Source organism: Piliocolobus tephrosceles, chromosome 6 (assembly GCF_002776525.5).
Source record: "Piliocolobus tephrosceles isolate RC106 chromosome 6, ASM277652v3, whole genome shotgun sequence".
Lineage (NCBI taxonomy): Eukaryota > Metazoa > Chordata > Mammalia > Primates > Cercopithecidae > Piliocolobus > Piliocolobus tephrosceles.
In genome coordinates, this window is record NC_045439.1 from 149,748,294 (window position 1) to 149,776,021 (window position 27,728).

Consider the following 27,728-nt stretch of genomic DNA (forward strand, 5'->3'; position numbering starts at 1 on the left):
TTTGACTTTGTAGGATAACTCTACTTCTTTCTTCCTTTTCTCTTTCTCTTCTCTCTCTCTTTCTTCCTTTCTTTCTTATACTACATTACAACCCTGGTTAGGAAAGTGATCCTTAACTTTGCTAAGTGATTTCTATCATGTTAAACTCTGGCAAAGACGAAGCATTAAGATTTGATTCCTGAATATTAGCTACTGACAAATCAGGTCACAGGCCTGTTAGGTCTGAATCCAAAACTGGGTTAACATGAAGATAAACTCTTGAAATAAAATGTACACCGCATAATGATAGGGAATAGTTTCATTTTTAATATAGCACTTACATGTTAGCATTCAGTTGAATTTGGGGGGAAAATAAAACAAAGATAATACCTTTGATTCCACTTGGTTTAGCATATGTGGAATGTCAGAAGTTGTTGACTTGGGTATACCAAGTGTATCAAACATAGCTTGAACTTCCTGATAAATGTCACTATTTTTATCTAATTGAGAATTTCTATGTTTCTTGTTCTGTAGTATCTGTGAAGCTTGAAGTTCTGTACTTAAAAATACTAGAATAAAGAGAAAATAAATAATGTTAATACATGCGTAAGAATCTCTTAAAATATTTCACTGAAATTATTTATTCACTTAAAACAAGTATCAATTAATACCAATAATGCCAACTTACAAAGAACCAAAGAATACCAACAGCTGTAGAACACTGTAAACTTATAAATGAAATCATTCCCTAGTCCATAGTGTTACATTTTTTTTTAAATGAAATGAGAAAAAACAACTAAAGCTATATAAAATAGACACCCTATTAAAATGCATTTACACTGTACTTTAACTGGTTGATTCTTTTCACACTGGAGGAACCCTAGTAGCTCCTACTGGAGTTAAGCAGGCAAAGATCCAGGCCCCACAAAACAGCAGCTTAACTTTCTCCTACTTTACCTATAGAGGTTTAACCCAAGACTTAGTTTGAAACAGATGAATGGGTACAGAAAAAACGGCACTAGAAGCGAAAAACTAAAATGAATGTATTTAATACTACCAGGAAAAAGAGAAATGGTTTATTTTATTCTCTTTGATTTCACACTAGCTGGTTTCAGTTCCATTTTAATTAACATATTAAATGATCTAGATTGCTATTTCAATAAGTACATGTTTACCAAGGACCTGTTCTGAGCCAGGAACCGTGTGAACAATGGGGATGCCAAGTCAAGGAAGATATGATGCCTACCCTCAAAGAGTATAAAATCCAGTAGTTGAGACCCACCACCAAATCAACAATTTAAGAACAGATAAGAATGTGTAAGACTCTGGTAAATTATTCTGTCTCATATGTACAGAGCACGCAGGTCAGGGGAGAACATATAGCTCTAACTTTAACTGATCTATAAGCACATAGAGCAATTTGAGTCAGGATAGACCACCCCAAACTGTTTATAAGTCCCTTTACTTTCACCGTTTCATCTAATCCTTTCAACAGCCCTATTTAAGAAAATTATTCAAAAATCTTAAATGGTTATAGTCTTGTTTTAAAGAGACTCTTCACTACAGTAGGTAAGACTTTGTTTTTGGCTGGGCGTGGTGGCTCACGCCTATAATCCTAGCACATTGGGAAGCCGAGGCGGGCAGATCACCTGAGGTTAGGAGTTTAAAACGAGCCTGGCCAACATGGTAAAATCCTGACTCTACTAAAAGTACAAAAATTAGCCAAGCGTGGTGGCACGCGCCTGTAGGCCCAGCTACTAGAGAGGCTGAGGCAGGAGATTTGCTTGAACCCAGAGGCGAAGGCTGCACTGAGCCAAGATCGTGCTATTGCACTCCAGCCTGGGTGACAGAGCAAGATTCTATCTCAAAATAAATAAATAAATAAAAATTCTTTGTTTTTATTTGTTTAGTTAAAATTAGACATAAACACCACAATTTAATATTGCAATTTTAACTTCGGCTGCGTAGAAAATACACCTGAAAAACAATTTAAAAGTACAGGTGCCAGGGTCCCATTCTCTGAGATTCTGAACAGTAGATCCAGAAGTAGGAGTTGGGCATCTGTGTGTGGTTTGTTTTAGACCCAGCGTGATTGTCAAGGACAGGCAAGACTGATAGTCACTGGTTTAAAGACTTTTCCATGCAGTCTACATATGACAGTTTAAAGAGTCAAATACCAAAATACTAACATCAATTATTAAACTTTAAGACCAATATTAAATTTTCTTTATGAGGACTATACTAAGGTCATTTTGACTTAAAAACTACATTAAGACCAGGTGTGGTGGCTCAGGCCTGTAATCCCAGTATTTTGGGAGGCTAAGGTGGGAGGACAGTTTGGGCCCAGGAGTTTAAGACCCACCTGGGCAACACAGACCCCATCTTTACAAAAGAAGATTTTTTAAAAATGAGCTAGGCATAGTGGTGTATGCCTATAGTCCCAGCTATGCAGGCTGAGGGAAGAGGATTACTTAAGCTCCAGAGTTTGCGGGGGGCCAGTAAGCTACAATCACACCATTGCACTCCAGCCTGGGAGACACAGTGAGACTCCATCTTATAATAAAAACTTGATTAAAACAGATTATCAGTTGTTCAAAAATTTATATTTTAGACAGAACCTTGGCTGAAGTCTATTGTTGCTGTATGGAAACATGCACTCCCTATGTGAGAGTACAGACAAGAGTCTAGCATTTACGATGCTAATCCATGCAGAAAGTAAGCAGTATAGGGAAAAGTAAGCCTTCTTCCTTTTGCAGATCCTTAGATTCCCCCTCCCCAGAGGCAATCACCATTAATTTCTTGGGTACCCTTTTAGGCATGTGTGTGTATAGGTATTCAAGATACATAGTAGTCATCTACGTGCTTTTCTTTTATATAAACAAGAACATGCTATACATGTTCTGTATATATATATATATATATATATATATATATTTTTTTTTTTGAGCCGGAGTCTTGCGCTGTGGCCCAGGCTCGAGTGCAGTGGTGCGATCTCGGCTCACTGCAAGCTCCGCCTTCCGGGTTCATGCCATTCTCCTGCCTCAGCCTCCTGAGTAGCTGGGACTACAGGGGCCCACCACCACCCCCGGCTAATTTTTTTTTTAATTTGTAGTAGAGATGGGGTTTCACCGTGCTAGCCAGGATGGTCTTGATCTCCTGACCTCATGATCTGCCCGCCTCGGCCTCCCAAAGTGCTGGGATTACAGGCATGAGCCACCACGCTCGGCCATGTTCTGTATATTTATTTTGTATTTACCAACATATCTTAGAGATCATTCCATATCAGCACATTTGATTTATCTGCATTCTTCCTGTTACCTATCTAGTGACATCACTGCATTAATGTACCATTTCTATTTATCTATATTTATGGACTCTCAGGTTTCTGGTCTTTTTGCTACTACAATGTCATAATGAACATGGTTTTCTTTTATCTTTGTACACTTGGGTAAACAGATATATATTCATAGACAAAGAACTGCCAAGTCAAAAGAATTGCCAAGTCCAAAGGCCAAGTGATTTTTAATGTGACACTGAAAATGTGTCCTCCTAAGAGGCTGTACAAGCTGTTCTCCCACCGCAGTCTAACGTCCGTAGTATACTAAAAGGCTTACCCCTCCAAACTTCTACTATGATTTTTTGAGTGAAAAATGGTATCCTGTCATAAGTGATATTGTGCATCTTATCATGCTTAGAAGCAGTTAAAAATTTTTTTCTGTAGAATGCATGTTCATGTCTTATGTATTTTACACATTTTCTCAGTGAATTTTTGTCTTTTTTGTCTTGATTTATAAAAGCTTTTTACATGGTACAGAATTTGGCCCTTTTTATTTTATACATGTTGCAAACACTTTCAAAAAGAACACAAAGAAGCTTATTATATCAATATGATTAAAACAGTCAAACTGAAGAAAGAATAGATGCTGGTAAGACTGTGAATTGGTATAACCTTTCTGGAGCAAAACATGGCAATATACATCTAGACCAGAGACTATTTTAAATGTTCATAATCTTTGTCTAAGTAAGCAAAAATATAAACAAGGAAATCATTTCAAAATAGAAAAAATCCAAATACCTCCAAATTTGAAATCTGTTACACAGATTTATTTGAAATCTGTTACACAGGGTTACAAATTTGAAATCTGTTACACAGGGTTATTATGTCAACAGCAGAGCCAATTTATTTTTTCAAAAAAAAGTGATAGGGAAATAAAGAGATACACGATATATCAAATGAAGAGGAGGAGAAAAGCTGTAACAGGATCTGTATCTTATTTAAGAGTGAGTGAGAGTGTGAGAGTGTGTGTGTAGGTACACAGAAGACAAAGACACAATATTCTCTAGGGGGAGTGAAATTATAAATGCTTTTCTTCTTTATGTTTTATGTATTTTCTAAGATTTCTATAAGCATGTAATTTTTGAACATATAAAATGTACCATTTTAATCATTTTTAAGTATACAGTTCTATGACATCACCATCCATCTTCAGAACTTTTTCATCTTCCCCACTGAAACTCTGTACCCATTAAACACTAACTCCTCCTCACCGCCCTCCTGAGCATGTTATTTTTATAATCAGAAAAACCGATATACTTCTCTTAAATCTCTTCTTTATTCCTACTTGTACCAGAAATCTGTATCACTACAATTGCTAAGCTTCTTAGCAGCTAAGGAAAAAAGGGAACCATGATGGATTACCTAATTCTCATTGAGTGATATTAAGGATATGCAAGTTCCTCTAGTAGGTGCTTCTTAGGTTCCTTTCTGTTCCAAAATACCTAAGAGTTACTGTGATCTCCCATTAACAGTGGTTCATTAAATCAGTGACTCGCACCAAATGGGAGGAAGATGGAGAACGGTGTATTGGGATGGAGAGAGAGGGCATATAATTTTTATCCCCACTCAACACATACAAGGTAATTTCAATTCCAATACTTTTAACACCACTAAACACACACACACACACACACACACACACACACATTTCATCTCCAATGAAACAAACTTTATTAAAACACTAGCACCTAGGAGGAATATGTCACATGTAATCTTTTTATAAATGGTATAATCTGAAAGAGAAATCTTCAATAATAAAAGGTATTAGATTAGTCATTGTTTGTAGAACTTTAAAAACATTATAAAATTAACCTAAAGTAAAAAAATGATGAAAGGACCCAATACAAACATGGATCTACTATTTATGGCAATTGTTTGAATACAGTATGACCTATATTCCAAATCCCTCCCTGATGAAACTGGTCACATAGAAGTGTCCTAAAGGCACAAATTTTATCTTTAAAAAAAAAAAGCAAACAAACAACCCTCATATATCTCTAGTATCCAGAGCAGTTCCTGGTACAAGAGTAAGTGATAAACAATTTTTTTTTAACAAATTATCATCCAGTGCCTAGTTTCAGAGAGCTTTAAGATTAAATAGGACCTTGGAGATCATCAACTTTAGCCACATAGTCAGGAATAATAATAACAGATAGAATGAGATAAAGAAAAAATTACTAAAGTACTATATAAATCACAAACACAAGACATTCTACGTTGGTCAAATAAATCACAAGTGTTAGAAGGTATAATGGTAAAATTCATACTATATTGTATAAACATTTCTGAGATACCTTTGTATTTTAAGTAAAATATTAAAACCTTTTTAATATACAAAATGTCTAATGCTTCATTAATAAATCTTGACTTGAAAATAATAAAAACCGCATCAAACACATGCATTTAAATGGTCAACATAACTTACATAGAAGTTTCAAACAGTCCTCCTTCTTTTTTAAACGATCTTTAATATCTCCTGATATGAGTACAGAATACGGACATGCCATTTCTTTTAAAAAGCCACTTATCTCAAGCTGGAAGCTCTCTAGATCATCTCTTCCTTTAAAAAAAGAAAAATCATAAAACATTTACTGAGCATTTACCATATAATCCAATACTATAAAATCTACTTGTTTATTTCCATTTTACATTCAATTCTAAATTTTCACATTAAATCCTTAAATGTGTGATCACAAAGCTTATGTTAACAATTGAAATAGTAAAAGCATTATTATGGCTATAATTATTAATTCACTTCAGAGCAAATGATCCATTTCTACTGTATTTCTATATATTCAGAAAAATAAATGCAACCATTTAACCCTCAGTGCCTATCTTTATTTCATAATGTAATTACGTAGGTGGTCGTATTATATGTTTAGAATTCAACTTATTTTACTTTGCGCCAAGTGAACTGTTAGATCTGGCAAGGAAAGAACAACTGAAAAGTAAGGATAAGCTGGGTGTGGTAGCCCGTATCTGCACTTTCAACTACTCAGGAAGGTGGGGTGAGAGGACTGCTTGAGCCCAGGAGTTCAAGTCCAGTCTGGGCAACATAACAAGACCTCATCTCTTAAGAAAAAAAGGGATACCTTTCAAAGAAAAAGCTACTTTTGTGAATGCACAATTTTTAATTTTTCTTTTTATTATACTATTAATATCCGAAATTCTACCAAAGACCCACAGGACCCCTTACTAAGATGGTGATGAACTAAAGAAGCTTTATGAGCTAGTACAGAAGTTTTTAATAGAGGTATTCCTATGTGAATCCATATCCTGAGCTACAAGCTTCCGAACACAAATTAGAAATTACATATATATATAATATTTTAAGCCTTAATTCAACATGAGCACCATTCAAAAAATAAACTTTTAAATAATCAAATTCAGACCCTACGTTTTCTAAAAAACTATACTAAGGTTTAGACAGCAGATATCAGAGCTGTCAGGAAGAAAAAAAAATAGCAGATAAACAGTAATTGCTTATAGTTTTATAGCAAATTTAAGTATCAATTTTGGATTAATATAAAATTTAATCCAAACATGTTTACTACCACATACTGAAATTCTTTGGAATACGTGATTTTTCTTTGTACACTGGGCACATTACTGATAAAACTATAAACCCATAAGTTATCAGTTTATTTTACTATTAAACAGAAAAGTAAATAAAACATAATGGCAATACCAGCAGACGTGATACTTTCTTCCAAGTTGCATAATGATTTTATTTGAGAGCCTAACCAAATACAGAGCTCTGAAAATTCAGGTGAAGATAATCCACCCTCTGCTGCCTTTGTAAGGGCTTGCTCTTCTAACAATGGTCCTTTATACCTAGAAAGGAAGAAATACATGTTAAATACTAAATAAGCCAATCAAACAAAAAAACTTTCAATACTCTGTGTCAAGGTCTGCTGCTTGCTTTTGTAAATAAAATGTTATTGGAACACAGCCATTAAATGTATTAATCTACAAATTAGCTATGGCTGTTTCCACACTACAATGGAAGAGCTAAGTAGTTGTAACTGAAAATGATCACTACGTGGCCTTTTAAAGAAATGGTTTGCTGATTCCTGCTCTATATAATTAACATTTAGCTTTTTTCCTACGTTTTAACATTCCACAGTAAAATTGTCTACCAATTTTAAGATAAATTCCACAGATATCACAAAGTCAAATACAGCATAAAGTCTAATAACTTTACATTAATTACAATAAAAGTGTGGTGGAAAAAAGCACAGATACAAATTACAAATTTAAAAAAGCTAAAGTTGAAAAGAACCTATTAGATCATTTTAATCTAAACCTTTTATTTTATATTATTTTATTTATTTACTTATTTGTTTATTTTTGAGACAGGGTCTCACTCTGTGACCCTGGCGGGAGTGTAGTGACACAATCTGAGCTCACTGCAACCTCTGCCTCCTGGGTTCAAGCAATTCTCATGCCTCAGCCACCAGAGTAGCGAGGATTATGGGCACCCGCCACCACACACAGCTAATGTTTGTATTTTTAGTAGAAAGGAGGTTTAGCCATGTTGGCCAGGCTCTCCTGAGCTCAAGCAATCCACCCACCTCAGCCTCCCAAAGCGCTGGGATTACAGGTGTGAGCCACCGTGACTGGCCTCATTTATTTATAATTTCACACTTTTAAACATTTCTGCAAGTTGTATTTCACAAGAATCTTAAATTTTCAAAACACTTTACATACTATCTTAACTAAATTAGATGATCAGTTTTCTACTTTTATGGTTCTTTTTGTAACTGAACTTTTGTTAACATTATAAACTCACAGATAATATATTTGATGTGTTGTAATCCATTACAGTTATTATTCTTTTGATACTCAAATTCTTCTATGTCTGATTTGTAGTAGCCCATTCACAGAGGCCAATGGAGCCCTTTGTCTTGTCCCCCGTATTCTCTGAATACTTTCCTTGCTTTCTACAACATCATCTTCCTGCCTTAGACTTGGAATCAGGCATTTCTCCAAGGAGCCCCGATTCTTTTAATGGTATTTAGAGTACATAGTCTGGTGCCAAAGGTTGGGCACTGTTTCTATGCCTTTTTCAGAGAAACTATATTAGGAGTTCATATTGCTATTTCCAACTGGCATTTAGAATTGTAGGGGTTTTACTTATTTTGTTTTACATTTTTATCTTCTCTTACAACGACAAGCCTTGTTTTAATAACATTTACAAATTCCTAATATATATTAAAATAAGTATACAGAATAGGAAATCTAGCTTACTACCAACAATAAAATTACAGTTTAATTTTTTTATATTTACCATGTATTCCTGTAAGGATATACAGAAAAACCATTCCCATGTGATTAAACCACCTACTTGATACATCAATAGACATTTGTTTTGTTCAGCTTTTAATTTGTAGGGATTTGTTTCTTTTTATTTCATTTTTGTCTTATAATTATGTAAAACATTAATGCGGTTTCAAAGTCGAACTTAAAAAACAAAGTACTTCAGAAAAATCTAGTTTGCAATTTTAATCTTGTATCCTCTACTCTGTTCCCTCCCTCCCCTCCAGGTGACCATATTTATTAGTTTGGGATTGTCCTTCCATCATGTTTTTCAACATAAATATATGCATTTTTGTCTCCTCTTTCAGATAAAAGGTAGCCTGCTATATACTGTTCTAGTCCTTGCTTTAAACACATACATGCTCACACACACATACATTTACATTAGTAGAGATCAGTATTTAGAGATATTATTCAACCATTTTTTACAGTTATATACTACCCCACTGTCTGGATGCACCATATTTTATTTAATCAGCATCTACTAAAGGACACTTGAGCTGTTTCCAGTGTTTTATTAATATAGTTCGGCAAATTTTTGTCAGTTTATATCTAGGATAGATTCCTAGAGGTGAGGCTGTTGGGTCAAAGGGTAAATAGATACGTAACTTTGCTAGATACTATGAAACTCTCCTGTAGAGGGGTTGTACCATCAAGGCATCAGAGTACCCATTCCCTCATCATTCACCAAAGTTGTCAAACTTTTGGGTTTTTGACCATCTGGTAATTCAATATAGTTTTATCTACATTTCTCTTATGAGCAAGACATAGGGCATCTTTGCATATGTTTAAAGGCCACTTGCATTTCTTTTTCTTTGAATTCTCTGGTTATATCAGATGAAGGGTAAGTACAGGTATTTTCAAATCCTCATTTTGTAGGTAAAGAAACTAAGACTTCATGACATTAGGAAATCTGCCTTTATGTAGCAGGCCAGGCACAGTGCTAGGCATGCATATATATATATATTTTTTTTTTTTTCATTTAATCTTTACAGCAATGCTTTAAGTTAGCATTATCCTAATTGTGTAGAATCAGAAGATGGCACTAGCATTTAAATCCACGTTCAACCCAAATGCTCCATCGTTAACACAGGTCTTGTTAGACCTCTGTCTACAACTATAAGGAAACTAAGGAAATAACCTGGTCCAGCTGATACATCCAAGTAAAGGCAGAGCTGAGACTAGAACATTATTTCTGTACCCCCAGCTCAAGGCTGGTTCTTCTATGACTCAGCCTTCCTCCATGTCTTACAATGCCTCTCAATGAGATGTCTTAGTAAACATCTTAGATCCTCTTACTTGCTTTCATTTCTGCAATAAAGCAATACTCATAAACTCTTGAAATAATTTAACTAATTCATATTAGTGTAAGCTTTTTTTAACTGAAATGTCAATAATAAAAACCAACAAAAACTGGTCAAATCACAAAAAATTCTGAATTTGGGAAAAAAATCTAATCTTTAATGCCTTAGCTCATCAGGTGAAGTAAAAATAAAAAGAGGAAAAAATAAATGCATTTAACATACCTGAACATCTAATTAACAATCAAAATCACAATAGTGGCTAACATTTATAAAGTGCTAACTGTATGTTGGGTCAACACTAAATGATTTATATAAATTCTCTCATTTAATTGCCAAAATACCCTATAAGGTAGATACGAGTATTAGCTTCCTTTTACAGATGAGGAAGCTCAGGAAGATACAGGTAAATAATTCGTCCGGGATGGCCATAATCATAGCGAATCGTCCCAGAACCGAGCCACACAACCTCTGTCTACAGCCCTGCACTCTTAGCCCCTATTGTTCTGTCACCATCCAGAAATGTATCTAAACCACAGAAGTGTCTCAAAATATTCTGCTAGATAACTGAGTAAGAATATGAAAGCACTTTTCTGGCTAGAACAGTGCTTCTTAAACTTTTATGTGCATATGAATCTCCTGAGGGTCTTATTAAAATAAAGATTCTAATTCAGTAGAGCTGGAATGAAGTCTGGGATTCTGCATTTCTACTCCCCAGGTGGTGATGATGCTGCTAGTCCACAGACCTCTCTTAAGCAGCATAGTATCTATTTTTTTACTTTCATTAAAAAAAAAACTCTCAATATTTATCATCACTCCTTCTCCTCTTGCAGTACATGAGAAATTAGAGCGTGCATTTAAGAGTCTATTTATGCTACATTTAGCAACTGTTTAGTGCTTACCACATTTATTTCATACTTGCTTTGATTTCCAACGCCATTCTGCATTTACGGAGAATAACCAAGCTCCTTGTTTGTTCCATATAGTCTTAGTTAATCATCAAAGTGCTACTGTTATTCCAAACACTGGGAACATCTCCCCTAGGCCTAGGCGCTCCCCCAAAGCCTCATACCCTGGAAGCATAGTTGCTGGTCGGACATTACTTCAAGCAGGGTGATCCAAATCTTCAGTCCATTAGGGCTGCTGGCAACTCTCCTGAACAACACAACCAGGGCCTAATTTACTTTCTATTTTCATCAGCCAAGAGACAAAATAGAAGACCCTTTCTTTTCCCATCATTTACCCAACCTATTGTCTTTGCCTCTCATCCAACTCTCCACCTCTCTCTGCTTTCCAAAAAAATGTCCACTATTTTCCCTCCACAGCACGGCATATATTTTGCTATACTGTCCATCTCTTCTCAGAAAGATTATCCCTCTCGTTTTCACTCTGGATTCTCCATTTTGGACCCAAACTGAGAAGCCCAGAGCTGCTGCTAGGAGACTGGAGCCAGGGTGTCCAGGGGAGCCCATCCCCGGGCACCCACCCTTGGTACAGGCCACCTCGCTTCCTGGCCCAGGGAGGAAAGGAGAAGGGGTATGTGAACAGCTGTGGGAGTCGGAGTCTCAAGAGTTGCAGTGAGCCGAAGCTCAGGCCCCCCGAGCCCAGCCCAGACCGTGGGCTCACTGGTTCTTCCACCCAGCCAGCCCACACCTTCGGAATTAGATGGAGCACAGTTCCATCATCACCCAGGCACAGGTGGAAGACGCCCTGGTGCTCACCAAACAAGGCCTGGTCTCCAAGTCCTCCTCAGGAAGCTTTGTGGATATAACATCTTCAAGGCCCTTTTCTGCTATTTTCACACCCAGCATGGCCAGTTAAGCTCTTCCACTGAGTTCGTGCATATAAGGAGGAGGTCAACACCACTGCTAAGTCAGATCTGCTCCAGTGTCTCCAGTACCAGTTTTATCAGATCCCAGGGACATGCCTGCTCCAAGGTGACAGAGGAAGATCAAAAGAGGATCTCTGTGGTCACTGACCTGGATGAAACTTTTGTGCATCTTTAAGCCCAGCAACAATGCTAGCTTCACAGTGCCTACAGAGATTGAGGAGACCACTCAAGCAGGTATATGTGCTCAAGAGGCCTCACGCGGAAAGAGACAAATGAGAGAACTCTTTGAATGTGTTCTCTTTACTGCCAACCTGGCCAAGTATGCTGACCTGTGATGGATCTGCTGGACCAGTGTGGGGTGTTCCGAGCTCACCTATTCCATGAGTCCTGTGGTTCCACCAGGGCTGCTAAGTCAGGAACCTCAGCCTCCTGGGGAGGAACCTGAGGAAAACCCTCATCCTGGACAACTTGTCTGCTTCTTACATCTTCCACCCAGAGAATGCAGTGCCTGTGCAGTCCTGGTTTGATGACATGGCAGATACTGAGTTGCTGAACCTGATCCCAGTCTTTGAGGAGCAGAGCAGAGGACGTCTATACCAGCCTTGGGTAGGTGCAGGCCTCTTAGCCTTCCCTGCTTCCAAGCAGTGGTCATTCTAGTAGGGGTCTTTCCTACACTGTGCCTTTACGGTCACCTGACAGAGTGGAAGCTGGAGCACCTCACCACATGGGCCTGGAAATAGTGAGAAGTGATTGTAAAGAGCTTTAGGACAGCTTAGATGCCAAGTAGGCAAATGCCAGACCAACAATACCCAGAGCTGCCTGCTCCCGAGTTGTTGGGTTCCTGAGATGTGTGTGTGAGTGTGTGTTCTGCCATGAACTGTGGCCCCAGGATACAGTGTTTCAGTAGGGGAGAAGCTGAGTCTTGGTCTTTCAAGTCATCTCCTCTTCTGTCACCCTAAGAGCCACTGAACTCTACAGGGATGAAGACTATTGAACACTCCATTGCCAAACCATGGCCCTTCCTCAGTGTTATCAGGCCCATGCCAAGGAAAAGGGAAGGTTATGCCTTTGGGTGCTCCAGGTACACACCTTTCCAAAATCTTTCTCCAGCCAGCTGCTGCAGACAAAAATAAGACATTTCTGGGAAGATGAGGACTTGTTTCCAGGCCAGTACCCCAGTGGCCATCAGGTCTTGTGGCCCAAAAGCTACACTTGCCTCCAGGCAAGTGCCTGGCATGGGCCCTTTCTGTGTCTCCCCAAGGTTGGGTACTGAGCTCCCTTCCTCACCATCTAGCCATAGTCTTGAACCTATGGGGAAGGAGGTTTTCTTCCCACTCTGGAAGAGAACAGATTATTAATTTCTGTTCTTTTGACTCTGTTTGAAAATTCTCTTTCTTAAAAAAAAAAAAAAAAAAAAAAAAAAACTAAAATTATTATTCCTACCATCTCTAGCTTTAGTTATTTTTATTTTTGCAAATTCCTAAAGATCAGATAGTAGGGGTTTTGGCCTCCTTACTTACCAAAATAGCATCATTATCACTGCTCTCCCATTATCTTATAAATATCTCCTGTTCTCTTGAGGCACAGGCCACGCAGATTTACCACCCATTCACTTGTGGTTTTCATCTATTACTTCTTGGACACTCCCCAACATCCTCTTTGCTCAGTTTTCCTCTCCACCTCTGTTCTTGCCATTATACTGAGTTTCTTTAAAGTCTGTATGTATACCCTATCTTACACCCTGAGCTCTCAGTTTCAACCTGCACGTGTCACTCAGCCCCCCTTGCACCCTTGCCACTACCCAGAACTATTCTACCTCCAAAATCACTAATCCAAACATGTGGCTCCCTGACCACAACCTCTTACTTACCCTTCCAGCTTGCTTCTTTGACCACTCACCTACAACTATTCTTTGATATCATCATCACCTCCATTCATTGATCCCTCTGCATTCTCCATATTTACCAACTTTCTCCTATCTTCACATTCTTCTGTATCCAATTTAGATTCTAAGGTGTATCATTTCATTTTGGTGCTCAATACCAACTGAAGATATTAATCTGGTGGGGCCTGGTGGTCACACCTGTAATCCCAACACTTTGGGAAACCAAGGCAGGAGATCATTTGATGCCAGGAGTTCAAGACTAGCCCGGGCATCATAACAAGACCCTGTGTCTATAAATCTTTTTTAAAATAAAGAGAAATGAATCCGTGAATTTTAATATCCAATCAATTACTAAGTCCAGTAATGTAGTTCTTTCCATATCCACTGCCACTAAGCAACCATCATTTCTTTCCCAGACTATTAACTAAATTCTCCAATCCATTTTCCACCTTGCTGACAGATGTAACTTTCAAACTAGACATCTAATCACTCCCTTTTTATTTACAATTCTTCAATCGCATCCCACTACTGTTACGATCAAGAATAAAATCCACAACACAGCCTAAAAGGGGCTGCACGCCCTAATTTTCACCTACCTCTTTAATCCAATTTCCCACCACTCTGCCCCTCACACTCTACCTTCCAACCACATTAGCCTCCTTCCAGTTCTTCCAATACAGCAAGCTCCTTCCCACTCCACAGTCTTCACATTTTCTTCTCACTGTAAGGATATCTTTGTTCCCCTTTTTCATCCATCCAACCTCAACTAGTTAACTTCTATTCACCCTTCCCATTTCAACTCAAATGTCACTTCCTCAGGAATCTATCACTAACCCCTAAGACTTCTTAGATCCTCCTGTTATATCACCCTGTTCTTTCCCTTTGACACATTTGTTATAGTTTATAATTATTTTTGTGATCATGTCTGTTTCTCCACTAGATTGTAAACTCCACAGGGGCAGGAACCAAGTCTCTTTTGCTCACCACTGACTCCTCAGAATGAGGTCCAATATACAGTTGTGTTCAATGAATATTTAAAGGAAATTTCTCTCCACAGTAGTGTTTCTCAACCAAGGCTGTGAATCCTTTTAAAAATATGCAGGTCTGTACTGTACCTCTTGAAGATTATGATTCGGTCAGTCTATGTTATATACCAGACTGGAACAGTTTTCATAAGTTCCACATGATTCTGATGTACTTCCAGCATTGAGATCTACTATTCCACAAAATCAGAGACTATCAGAACTGAAAGAGACTTCTAAAATCATCTGCTCCAGTCCTCTCTTTTCACAGATGAGAAAACTTACCGACTCCTAGCCTACCCTGTTTTCACCTGTATCACTAAATTGTCCTTTCACATAGATTTTTCCCTTCAAATGCCTCCCATTAATTTATTTTACATGACAAACTGAAGTACCTTCCCTGATATCCTAAATACCTTACAACAGGAAATGCATTATTCACCATCTACATGGATATTTGAAAACACAGTGTTGCATTACAACACATATTGTAAATAACTACTTTTTTCACATCTTATTATCATAGGAGAATTCAAACTTCAAAATTTTGCCCTCATGGTTATTCCAGGAAAAACTAATTTTGGAGTGCGTAAACTGTTTTACTTTCCATGTTGAATAATCTGAAACTAGTTTTCCTTGATAAAAATCAAGATTACAGCAATGAACTTTCCAAAACACTTATAATAGGAACAATAAGTTCAAGAAATGAAGAAAGAAGAAAAGCACTGCCTTTTCCTTTTTCATAAACCATTTATGAGATCCCAGTATTCTTACCTGAAGTACTTGGGAGCGCAAACTCTTTGCAGCCTAAATAATTCTACTAAGTATTTTCAGTTCTTGTTTTGGTTCCTTCTTAACCAAGTTAAGGGAGAACTTCCAAGGGACTTCACAGAAGTAAAAATGGCCCCTAAATAATCAATGGCACTGTTCTTTCATTGGACAAATATGTATTCACGATCTACTAAGTGCAAGACTCAGTAACACTGGATCACTGCAACGTAGTTATTATCAGAGTCCAACTAAAGAAACAGTTGATAGAGGGGCAAATGCAGTTTTAGGGAAGATAAAGTGGGGTGTGGGATTGGTTCAAGCTGCACTGCAAAGGCACTGCTTCCCCTATCAAGAAACAGCAGCACGTAGCAGGGCAAACAAATGTGCAGATGGCTCCAAGCTCTTTATTTAATGTGCACTGTATGACTCAACTATCTGGTCCTATGCTTACCGTTGTGGGCTCTCTTCTCTAAGCTTTTCTTCATTCATTTACTCATTCATTCAACCAACTATTTACTGTAAGAGACTCCGTTCTAGTGTGTTGCTGGGAATACATCGGTGAATAAAATATGCAAAGCATCAGTTTTCCAGGAGCTGACTTGGGGAGGAGGAGGAATAAAATGAGGGAGAGGGGAATTCAAGAGACAAATGAATGGGCAGGACATGATAATTTGGGATGGGGACAACAGCTGTGTGGAAAAAAACAGGCCGAGGTTGAGGGGGAGATTACTAACCACCATACTTCTTAAGTATTAACATTACTGCCACCTCCATCCTAAGAGTTCTCACAGCACCTACCACACTGCACTGTAGCCTGCAGTAGCCTGCGCGACTACGTAAGCCACGAGTAATCTGAAAACTATCTTTTTCCCTTGCCTAGAGGAAATTTACAAACATAACTATGTGTAAATGCACATACAAGCTAATATACACGTTGACGAACAGATGAAATGGGTGAAAGAATGAACCCGCAATGAACTACACCACTTTCTCCGGTCAAAGTAGAAGCCATTCGCCTCAGAGCCCCAAGTAAGCCACAAGTTGTACACTGTAGGAGACAACAGTCCTCAACAGCAGCTCAGGTTCCAGCACCTCCCTCCGGGCGCCACAACTACGTCAACACAAATATCACAAATACCGCGGGCGCGGGCTCGCCCAGAAAACCAGTGCCAGAAGGGCCGCTCCGCGCCACCCCGCGGATTCCTGCAACGGAGTTCCGCGAGGCAAGAAGTTTGAAAAAGGGGGCCACGAACCCCAGCTCTCCGGCCCTGCTCCACCCCCTAAATAGATTTCTCTCCCGCCTCCCGCTTAACTCCGTCGGCGCCGGAGGGATCGAGGCAGGGAAGGCGGCCTGCACAGGGCCGCCCAGGCCCACAGAGGCCCAAGGGAAGTAGGTTAAGCAGCCAGGCCAAGGACAGGTTGAGTTTTCAGGAAAAAGGCGTCTCCAAAAGCACTCACCCCAGCGCCTCCAGTGTGTCCAGCACGTCTCCCTCCATCGTTGGTTCGGGACCCGGCTCCGGCCCTCTCATGGTCCTTTGGCCCAGAGCTGTTCGGCGCTCTAAGTAACCCGCCGGAAACTAGCGTCACCGCGCCAAGGTTCCGGTCCGGGTCTCGCCGGTAACTGCCTAAGAGCACAGCTGAAGAAGGGCGCAAAGGTTCCCAGCCCCGAGGCGATGGACACTTCATAGTGCCTAAAACCGCTGGGTGTAACGATAATAATTTTTTAAAAGAATAGTAGAAATAATAGTAATAAAGAGGTCTCTGTGTTGGGTCTTTTCTGTGTGTTCAAATAAATTTTAGCAAATATCGTGATATCGAGTTGATCTCAACCTATCCGATTCCAGACCTTCTTTTAAATAACAGAAATCTGAAATGAAATTATAATTATCTTCAGCTAAAATTAGTAACTAATATCACATGCCTACACACATAATTTTTAAATCAATATACACGACGATGCTTCAACTTTAAGGAAACAATGAAAGGACGTAATTTATAACAAAGTAGTATTTTTCTCCTAATGAAATGCAGACCAATGAAGGGATCAGATGCTTGCATCTATCTATGTGGAAACCCCTCAAATGCATATTCAGATGATGCGCTTCATTGCTGACAAAGTATCAGTTGTATAACCAACAAATAGCAGAGTAAGGTAGCTGATGTGGTTTTCCAAATTTGTGGCTAACTCTCCATAAAGCTCCAAACAAACAAAACATAATATACCCTCTGTGTACTATCCATGGAGAATTCAATCTCTATCTAAAGGATTTAAAATATATATTTTAGGGTTCATAAAGGTACTAAGAGTATAAGGTTAGATCATTATTAGCAGGCATGTCACCTACATGAATATTCCAGCAGAACTGTTGAAAATCCTGCAAGAAGTGTAACTATTGATCCCTTGTATGGACCTTTTCCTTGCATTGCAGACTACATAGCATTCGTAGCCCCAGTCCAATAAAGACCAGTAATGCTCTCACCTTCCTAGTCAGGGTTACAGACAAAAAACATACCCATAAATTTGTAAAACACTCAAAGGTAAGCTGTAGTAGTCCACTCTCACATTGCTATAAATATATACCTGAGACTGAGTAATTTATAAAGAAAAGGGGTTTAATTGGCACTTGGTTCCACAGGCTGTACACGAAGCATGATGCTGGCATCTGCTCCACTCCTGGGGAGGCCTCAGGAAATGGACAGTTGTGGCAGAAGGGGAAGCGGGAGTGCAGCTACCACATGGCCGGAGTAGGAGGAAGAGAAAGGGTGCAGGGAGGTGCCACACACTTTTTTTTTTTTTTTGATCTGTCAATTTTATTAGTCTTTGCAGACTCAGATTTTGGCTTAATTTTCTTATTGCATTTTCTTCCTATTTCATTGGTGACTACTCTTTATTATTTTTATTTCTCTGCTTCTTTGGATTTAATTTGTTTTTCAGCTTCTTGAGATTGATACTTAAGTAATTTTTAATCTTTTTCATTTCTAATAGTCACACCTAATGCTATATATTTTCCTCTAAGAATGAGTCCTCATATGTTGAATCCTGCATGATTTGATATGTTGTGTTTTTATTATCAGTTCAAAACTCTCTAATATCCATTATAATTTCTAGTTTGATGCCTGGTTATTTAGAAGTGTATTGCTTAAATTCCAATCAATTAGTTAAGGGATATTTTTAGTTTTATTTTTGAATTCTTAATTCCTTTTTTTTTTTTTTTTTTTGTTACAATCTCGTACTCGGGGAATTAATTCCTATTTTAATTCCACTTTAGTCAGAGAACATGCTCTTTATTATTTCAATTTTGAATTTGGTAAGACTTACTTTAGGATCCACTATAGGGTTAAGTTTTACAAATTACATGTGTACTTGAAAAATGCATATTCTGAAGTTTTGGGAGGGGTAGAGATCTATGTGTATCAATTAGGTCAAATTTATGAATTATGTTTTCCAACTCTTATTGACTTGGAATATTTTATGCCTACTGATTTTTTTTTTTGACTGCTTGTTATATTAGTTAATGTGATTGCAGCTTTGTCTATTTCTCCTTTAAGTTGTTGGCTTTTAAAGTTTATATATTTTGAGGCTGGTTATTAAGCAAATAAACATTTAGGATTCTTACGGTTTTCTGCTGTCATGACCCTTTTATCATTATGAAATGTCCCTATTTATCTCTCTGTAATATTAGAATGCTTCTTGTGTCAATAGCTATTTTTTTGATATTAATATTGCTACCCAGCTATCTTTTGATTTGATATTTTATCTTCCATGTTTGCCTTCTTTTAGATTTAATAAGTATTTTTCATTATTCAATTTCTCCCTTTTCTTAGTTGTTAGTTATATACTATTTCATGATTGCTTTAGTGATTACCTAAATGATGGCAATATGCAACCTTGATTTGCCACCATTAATTTGTTATTTTACCACTGCCTGGACAGTGGCCAGCACCTCACTCCCCGAATTATCTCTATAGTTTACATTTCAGAAGTCATTACTATTACTGTTTTGAATAGTCAATATTTATGTAGTTTCACTTACACATTTACCATTTCCAGTGGTACTCTTCATTATTTTTTGCGCTATTGGGATTTTATCTGGCATCATTTTTTTTTTAACCTGAAGAACCCTCTTTAATATTTCTTTTGACATGGATCTGCTGGAAACAATTTATATTAGTTTTGTTTATCTGAAAACATCTTTATTTTGCCTTCATTTCTTAAGGATATTTCCACTGTGTAAAATTCTGGATTTGTGATTATTTAAAGCATATAAAAGATGTTATTCCATTATTTTCTTGCTTCCATTGTTTCTTTTGAGAAGTCAGCTTATATTATGTTAAAGTTTGATTTTTTTCTCAAGCTGCTTTTAAGCTTTTCCTTCTATCTTTTGTTTTTTACTAAAATTTTCCTAAATCCTTTGTGTATATCCTGGTTGGCATTAACAGTGCTCTTGGATCAGTGGTTGTTTCCTCAGGAAATTTTTAGCAGAGTCTCTTCTTGCTTCTGTCTCATTTTCTCAATGGTCTTGTTGGAGTCCAATTATTCCATTTACTATGTTAGACTTTTTCAGTTTCTTCAAATATCTGTCATGCTTTTTTTTTTTTCTTTTGAGGCAGGGTCTCACTCTGTTGCCCAGGCTGGAGTGCAGTGGCCTGATTACAGCTCACCGCAGCCTCGGCCTCCTGGGCTCAAGCAATCCTGATCCTCCTGCCTTAGCTTCCTCAGTAGCTAGGACTACAAGTGCATACCACCATACCTGACTAATTTTTAAATTTCTTGTAGAGATATGGTCTCGCTTTGCTACCCAGGCTGGTCTCAAACTCCTGGACAAGTGATCCTCTCACCTCAGCCTCCCAAAGTGCTGGGATTACAGATGTGAGCCACCATGCTTGGCCAGTCATGCTTTTTTGTTTGTTCGTTTTTAATTATTTTTCTGTGCATAACTTTTGTTATTCATATATTTAGATTTTTTAGGAAAACCAGCAGCAGAACACTCAAGATCAACAATAATAAAGAACAGTTACCTCATTTCTATTTGATTTTTACAGAGACTTTTTGCCAAGATTACTAAGACTAGTACCTTCTATGACACCCCAACTCTGACAAGAGGCAGGAACCACTAATATACATTCTCCTCTCCCTTATTTGGAGATGAATTCAGATACATTAAACTGCAAGTAAGCCTTGTACAACTCTAAAATATACAATAAAAATAGTCATTATATAAATGTATGGGTGAGTTTATGATATGGTTAGGATCTGTGTCCGTGCCCAAATCTCATGTTAAATTATAATCCCCAATGTTGGAGGAGGGGCCTGGTGGGAGGTGACTGCATCATGAGGGCCAAGTTCTCATGAATGGTTTGACACCATTTCTGCCTTGGCACTGTATAGTGAGTGAGTTATCATGAGATCTGGTTTTTTAAAAGCGTGTGGCAGATCATGAGGTCAGGAGTTTGAGACCAGCATGACCAGCTTGGTGAAACCCCGTCTCTACTAAAAATACAAAAATTAGCCTGGTGTGGTGGCAGTTGCACCTGTAATCCGAGCTACTCAGGAGGCTGAGGCAGGACACTTGAACCCGGGCGGCAGAGGTTGCAGTGAGCTGAGATTGCGCCACTGCACTCCAGCCTGGGTGACAGTGTGAGGCTCCCTCTCAAAAGAAAAATAACCAAAAAAAGAAAAGAAATATTTGCATATTTTACAGAACATGATGATATTCTATATTATGTTGGCAACTTGGTCTTTATTAAATTAAGTTCATGAAAAAGATTCCATTAAAAAAGCCAGAATGCAAGCTACACAAATGAGAGAAAATATTTGCGATACATGTATTTGACAAGGGACTCCTATTCAGATTGTGTAAAGAAATCCTTCGAATCAATGAGACAAAGACAATTCACAACAAACTCAAAGTTGGGAGAAGAAAAGTGGAAAAAAGAGTTGAATAAACATTTCACAAAAGAGAATATTCAAACAACCAAAACCTATACAAGTCAGTGCTCAAGCTCATTGGCATTAGAGAAATGCAAATCCAAATAATCATGACATATTACTATATATACAGAAAGAAAGGCTAAAATCCTCCCTCAAAAGAAAAGAAAAGCAAAGAAACCTTGACAATATCAAAGATTGGCAAAAATGTTAACACTGGAACTCTCATACACTGTTTTTTAATTTATTTATTTAGTTTTTTTATTTCAATTTTTTTTGTAATCCCAGTGGTTTTTGGTTACACGGATAAGTTCTTTAGAGGTGAATTCTCAGATTGTAGTACATCCGCCACCCAAGCAGTGTATACTGTACCCAACATGTAGTCTTTTATCCCTCACTCCCTCCCAACCTTCCCCCCACCACTGTGAGTCCCCAAAGTCCCTTATATCACTCTTATGCCTTTGTGTCCTCATAGCTTAGCTCCCACTTAAAAATAAGAACATACAATATTTGATTTTCCATTCCTGCATTACTTCATTTAGAATAATGGCCTCCAGCTCCATCCAAGTTGCTACAAAAGACATTATTTCTTTCCTTTCTATGGCTGAGTAGTATTTAATAGTGTATATATAGCACATTTTCTTTACCTACTCATTGGTTGACGGACACTCAGATTGGTTCCATATCTTTAAATTCCAAGTTGTACTGCTGTTGACATACATGTGAATGTGTCTTTTTGATACAATGACTTCTTTTCCTTTGGGTAGATACCCAGTAGTGAGACTGCTGGATCAAATGGTAGTTCTACGTTTTAGTTCTTTAAGGAATCTCCATACTGTTTTCCAGAGTGGCTGTACTCATTTATGTCCCCACCAACAGTGTAAAAATGTTCCCTTTTCACCACATCTATTCCAACGTCTATTGGTTTTTGACTTTTAAATTATGGCCATTCTTGCAGGAATAAGATGGTATCTCATTGTGGTTTTAATTTGCATTCTCTGATAATTAGTGATGTTGAGCATTTTTTCATATGTTTGTTGGCTGTTTATGTATCTTCTTTTGAGAAATGTCTATTCATGTCCTTTGTCCATTTTTTAATGGGATTATTTGATTTTTTTTCTTGCTGATTTGTTTGAGTTCTTTGTAGATTCTGGATACTAGTCCTTTGTCAGATGTATAGTTTGCAAATATTTTCTCCCACTCTGTGGGTTGTCTTCTGTTCACTCTGCTGATTATTCTTTTGCTGGGCAGAAGCTTTTAGTTTAATTAGTTATTATTTATTGATTGATTGATTGATTTATTGATTTATTGATGTTGTATTTGCTTTTGGGGTCATAGCTATGAATTCTGTGAATATTCTAAAACTTCTGGCATTTAGTATCACCTGTTTTCAGGAGATACTGACTCCTATGGCAATTCCCAGATTTCATTCAGAGGAATTTTACTCTCAAGACATTAGTGATGGTGCAGAGCATCATTAGGAAGACACTGGTTTGTTTGATTAGAGAAGTAAAAGTCCTTATACTGCGTACCAACTGCATAATGTATGGGACCCACTGCAAAATGAAAAAATACTAAGAATTTGAAGACAGCAATGGCACAGTATTGAACCAAGCAGGGAGTTACGCTAAGAGTAGGGTTCTGTGCAACAGCACAGGTTGCATGTCTTTGAAGCTGGCTCTCCTTGTATCCACCTGCTATGCTGTGAATGTTTGTCCTCTCCAAAACTCAAGGTGAAATTTAACTGCCATTGTAATCGTGTTAAAAGGATGGCCCTTTGAGAGTTGATTAGGCTACGAGGGCTTGCCCTCACGGGTGGGATTAATACCTTCAAAAGTGGGCTTTGAAAAGTGGGCTCTGTCTTTCTTTGCTCTTCCACTCTTCTGTCACATGAGGAGCAGTGTTTTTCCCCTCTGGAGGACGCAGCACTCAAGGCACCATCTTGGAAGGAGAGGCTGGGCCCTCATCAGACACTAAACCCATTGGCACCTTGATTTTGGACTTCCCAGCCTCCAGAACTGTAAGAAATAAATTTCTGTTCTCTACAAATTATCCAGTTTTAACTATTCTGTTATAGCAGCACAAAATGTACCAAGATACTACCAAAGGGCCACAAGTTTATATATTTTTTGTAATTTTTATTCATTCATTTAGCAGAGACAAGGTTTTGCTATGTTAGCAAGGCTGGTCTTGAACTCCTGGCCACAAGTGATCCACCCACCTCCACCTCCCAAAGTGCTCAGATTACAGGTGTGAGCCAACATACCTGACTGGCCAAGAGTTTATGAATTCCAGTACAGAATGACTGGAAGCTCTAAGGGAAAAATTATACTCTTATGCATCAACCTGAAGAACCTGCCTCAGTGATTTCAATGCAAAAAAATGATCTGTGTTCAAACTTACCTCCTTAACCAAGGAATCTATGTCTACCTTACTAGTTGTTGAGAATGGATGGATTCTCCCAGACTATCATACATGCATAGGAAGTCCAAGGAGGGTTCCTGCTAGACATCATACGAACTGGAGAAAACAATCTATGGCCGTATATTCTTCCCGATATCAGTTCTTTGGGCCCCTAAACAGTGGAAACAAGACTCTTGGAAGGTAGAAGTACAAGACTGAACCCTTAACCAATATATAGGTACTATGCAAATGATTTGAAGTGGGCCATACACAAAGAGATAGCACTTCTTGTGCTACCATTAAGAACTCCAATAAACTCTTGAGGGATGCTTATAAAAATATAATATATAAAATTCATTTGAATATATGCTATCCTTGAAATAGAGTTAAGCCTATGTGGAAAAAACCTTCGAATTTGAAATAACATTCTGAAATGTGCAAAATAGAACTCAAGATTTGAGGTGGATATCTCACTTGAACCAACTAGATGTCTGGAGGTGGGAAGTGCTGCTTGTGAAATGACACTGCCTGTAAGGTGATTATTTCCCAGTGGAAGTTGAGCCAGACCTTTACCTTGGCAGCTGGAGCTTGGTATACTAAATGTCCTTGTGATTGAATATAGCAGGTACCTCATTACACCTAGGACTAAGCATTCTGCTTGAAATGATGGTATCCTCATTGGGAAAATAAAGTACTGTTTCCGTATCCAAACCAAGAAGAGGCACTACTGATAATCCAGGAGACAAGAGGGTGGTCCTCTCAGTGGATGCAATATTATATATGGTAGTCAGGATAAACTAAGTGCTGTAACAAACCTTCAAATCTCATGGGGTTAGGATAATGTAAGTTTATGCCTCACTTATGTCATAGTAGAGTCAAGTGTTTGGTGGGAGAGTATGGCATATTGTATTTTTAAAATTGATCATGACAATGCCATCAAAACCTTATATTCTTTTACAATGTGACTTTACTACTCCCCCATCAAGATACACAGTTTATATTCCCATTGAATAAAGGAAAGGCCTGTGACTACTTTGTTCAATAAAATATGGTGGAAATGATGTTGTGCCACTCCCGGCATAGTCTTAACTGCTTCCAATTCTTGACTCTTGGAAAGCACATGTATGGGGTTCTTCCTCTGGAACCCAGCCACCAGACTAAGAGAATTTCATGCCACGTGGAGAAGCCATGTGTAAGCCCTCCAGTTGACATCCCAGTTGGGTTTCCAGCACATAGCCAGCATTATCTGCTATCCATGTGAGTAGACCTTCTTGGTCATTCACCCAGCTGAGCCATCAGATGACTGCAGCCATCTGTACTATCCAACAAGTGCTGTCAATGGCAAGAGAGATCTCAAGCAAGAGCCACTAGCTGAGCCCAGTGAACTCAGAGAGTCATAAGATATAATAAAAGATTGTTGTATAAGCCACTAACTTTTGGGCTGGTTTATTATGCAGCATTAGAGAATCAGAACAATGGCCCTTTATGTGGTAGTTCAGGAACCTAACATCTTTTTTGTGACTCAGCTACTTTTGACATATGGCAACCAAAGTTAGCATAGAAACGGATATGAAGAATGTGGAGGATTATACAAAGAGTTATACAGTATGGTCTAGAAGAAAGCACATTAATTCTGTCCACCTTGCACAAATTAAAACTAAGTCATACTACCCTAACCTAACTGCAGAGAAGCTGACAAATATGTGTGCCTACAAGGAAAAACAAATGGTTGATGAAGACATTGCATTTTCTCTACCAAAATACCCCTAAAAAGATTTATCTCCCTAGTAAGAAACCATACATAACTTTGACACACACAAAATTTAACTTAAAATGGGTCAGTAACCTAAATGTAACGCTTAACAAAAGAAAACTTCTAGAAGAAAACATAGGAGAAAATCTTCGTTGGTCTTGGGTTAGGCAAAGATTTCTGAAACAAGACACCAAATACAAAATCTATAAGATGAAAAATTGATAAATTACACTTGATAAAAATTAGAAACTTTTGTTCTCCAAAAGACACCATTAAGTGATTGAAAACAAGCCACAAGCCTGAGAAAATATTTGCAACTCATATCTGATAAAAGACTTGTATCAAGAATCTATAAATAAATCCTAAAACTCAAAAATAAGAAAACAAATAACCCAACATTTAAAAATGAGCAAAAGATTTGAACAGATACCTCACCAAAGAAGATATGTGGATGAAAGATAAGTACATACAACTATGCTCAATTTGTCATAAATGCAAACTTAAATCCCAATGAAATATCACCATATACATATAAGGGCTGATTTTTTTTTTTTTTTTTTTTTTTTTTTTTTTTTTTTTGAGACAAGGTCTCAGTCTGTTGTACAGGCTGGAGTGCAGTGGTGCCATCTGGCTCACTGCAACACTGCAACCTCCACCTCCCAGGTTCAAGTGATTCTCCCATCTCAGCCTCCCAGGCAGCTGGGATTATAGGCACGCACCACCATGCCCAGCTAATTTTTGCATTTTTAGTAGAGACAGGGTTTCACCATGTTGGCCAGGCTGGTTTCAGACTCCTAACCTCAAGTGATTCCCCTGCCTTGGCCTCACAGAATGCTGGGATTACAGGTATGAGCCACCACACCTGGCCAATGACTGAAGTTTTAAAATCTGACCATACCAAGTGTGAGGAAGACATGGAGCAACATACACGCTCACATACCACTGGTAAGAATGTAAAATCATACAATACTTTGGAATACAATATAATGGCTTCTAAAAATGTTGAACATATATCAACCATATAATTCTATGTTCCAACACCATGTATCCAACAGAAAGGCAAGCATACATCCAGACAAACACTTGTATGCCAATGTTTATAGCATTATGTTTACCCAAACTATAAATAAACCAAATGACCATCAACATGTGTATGAAATGAGTAAACACATTCTGGTATTTCCATATAGTAGAATACTACTCAGCAATAAAAGAAATAAACCAATGATATACATAACGATATGGTTAAATCCCAAAATAATTGTAATGAGTGAAAAATGCCAGTCAAAAAAGTGCACAGACTATACAATTCTATTTATATAAAGTTCTGGGGGGTCTGATTCAAGATGTCTGACTAGAAGCAGCTAGTTCATGCCTGTCTCACAGAAAAGAAATGAAGTAGAAGTAAATACTAACTCTTCAAGTGTACTGTATTAATCCATTCTCACACTGCTACAAGGACACTAACTGAGACTGGGCAATTTATGAAGGAAAGAGGTTTAATTGACTCACAGTCCTGCATGGCTGGAGAAACCTGAGGAAACTTACAGTTACGGTGGAAGGTGAAGGAGAAGCAAGTACTTTTTCACAAAGTGGCAGGAGAGAGTGCACAGGGAAAAGCACCACTTTTAAACCATCAGATCTCATGAGAACGCTCTCCCTGTCATGAGAACAGCACGGGGAAAACTGCCCCCACGTTCCAGTCACCTCCCACCAAGTCCCTCCCTCAGCATGTAGGAGTTACAATTCAAGATGAGATTTGGGTGGGGACACAAGTCCAAACTATAACATGCATCATCTAAGAAATCACTCTGGGATTCATTAAGGAAGCGACCACACCCATGGAGGGCAGAAAGGACTGAAGCCGGGCAATTGCCCACCCAGCACTGACGGGAACCTGGAGGAAGCCCCTTGCCTGGGGAAAGGATGAAGCCCCTCGCCTGGGGAAAGGATGAGCCAGTGAGGGTCTCCAGGAGATCCACACTTCTGCCATGGGTCCTTGCAATCCTGGGCACAAAAGACCCTCCTGGACTACCCCAGGCCTCTAGACTAACACAGAGAGCCTCCCGGCATCTGTGCAGAGGCACTACCCCAGCTCACATGGAACCTTGCAGGCATTTGATCCCTGGGCATCCCAGTGCCAGCTACCCCTACCCCACCAATAAAGGAAACAAGGTTCTTTTGCACACCCCTGGGAT

The 27,728-nt window shown here is 38.3% G+C and overlaps 1 protein-coding gene across 1 annotated transcript in view; it reads right to left on the minus strand.

The window, feature by feature from the left end:
- The window catches only part of FAM98B (family with sequence similarity 98 member B), a 32,802-nt gene extending 15,771 nt beyond the window's left edge, over nt 1-17,031 (minus strand). The window contains exons 1-4 of the mRNA XM_023230239.2: nt 16,904-17,031; nt 7,005-7,150; nt 5,742-5,876; nt 370-548 (exon numbers count right to left, since the gene is read on the minus strand). Coding sequence (XP_023086007.2) covers nt 370-548; nt 5,742-5,876; nt 7,005-7,150; nt 16,904-16,974 — 531 coding nt within the window. The 5' untranslated portion in view covers nt 16,975-17,031. The remainder of the gene's footprint in view (nt 1-369; nt 549-5,741; nt 5,877-7,004; nt 7,151-16,903) is intronic.
- Between the last annotated feature and the right edge of the window lie 10,697 nt (nt 17,032-27,728).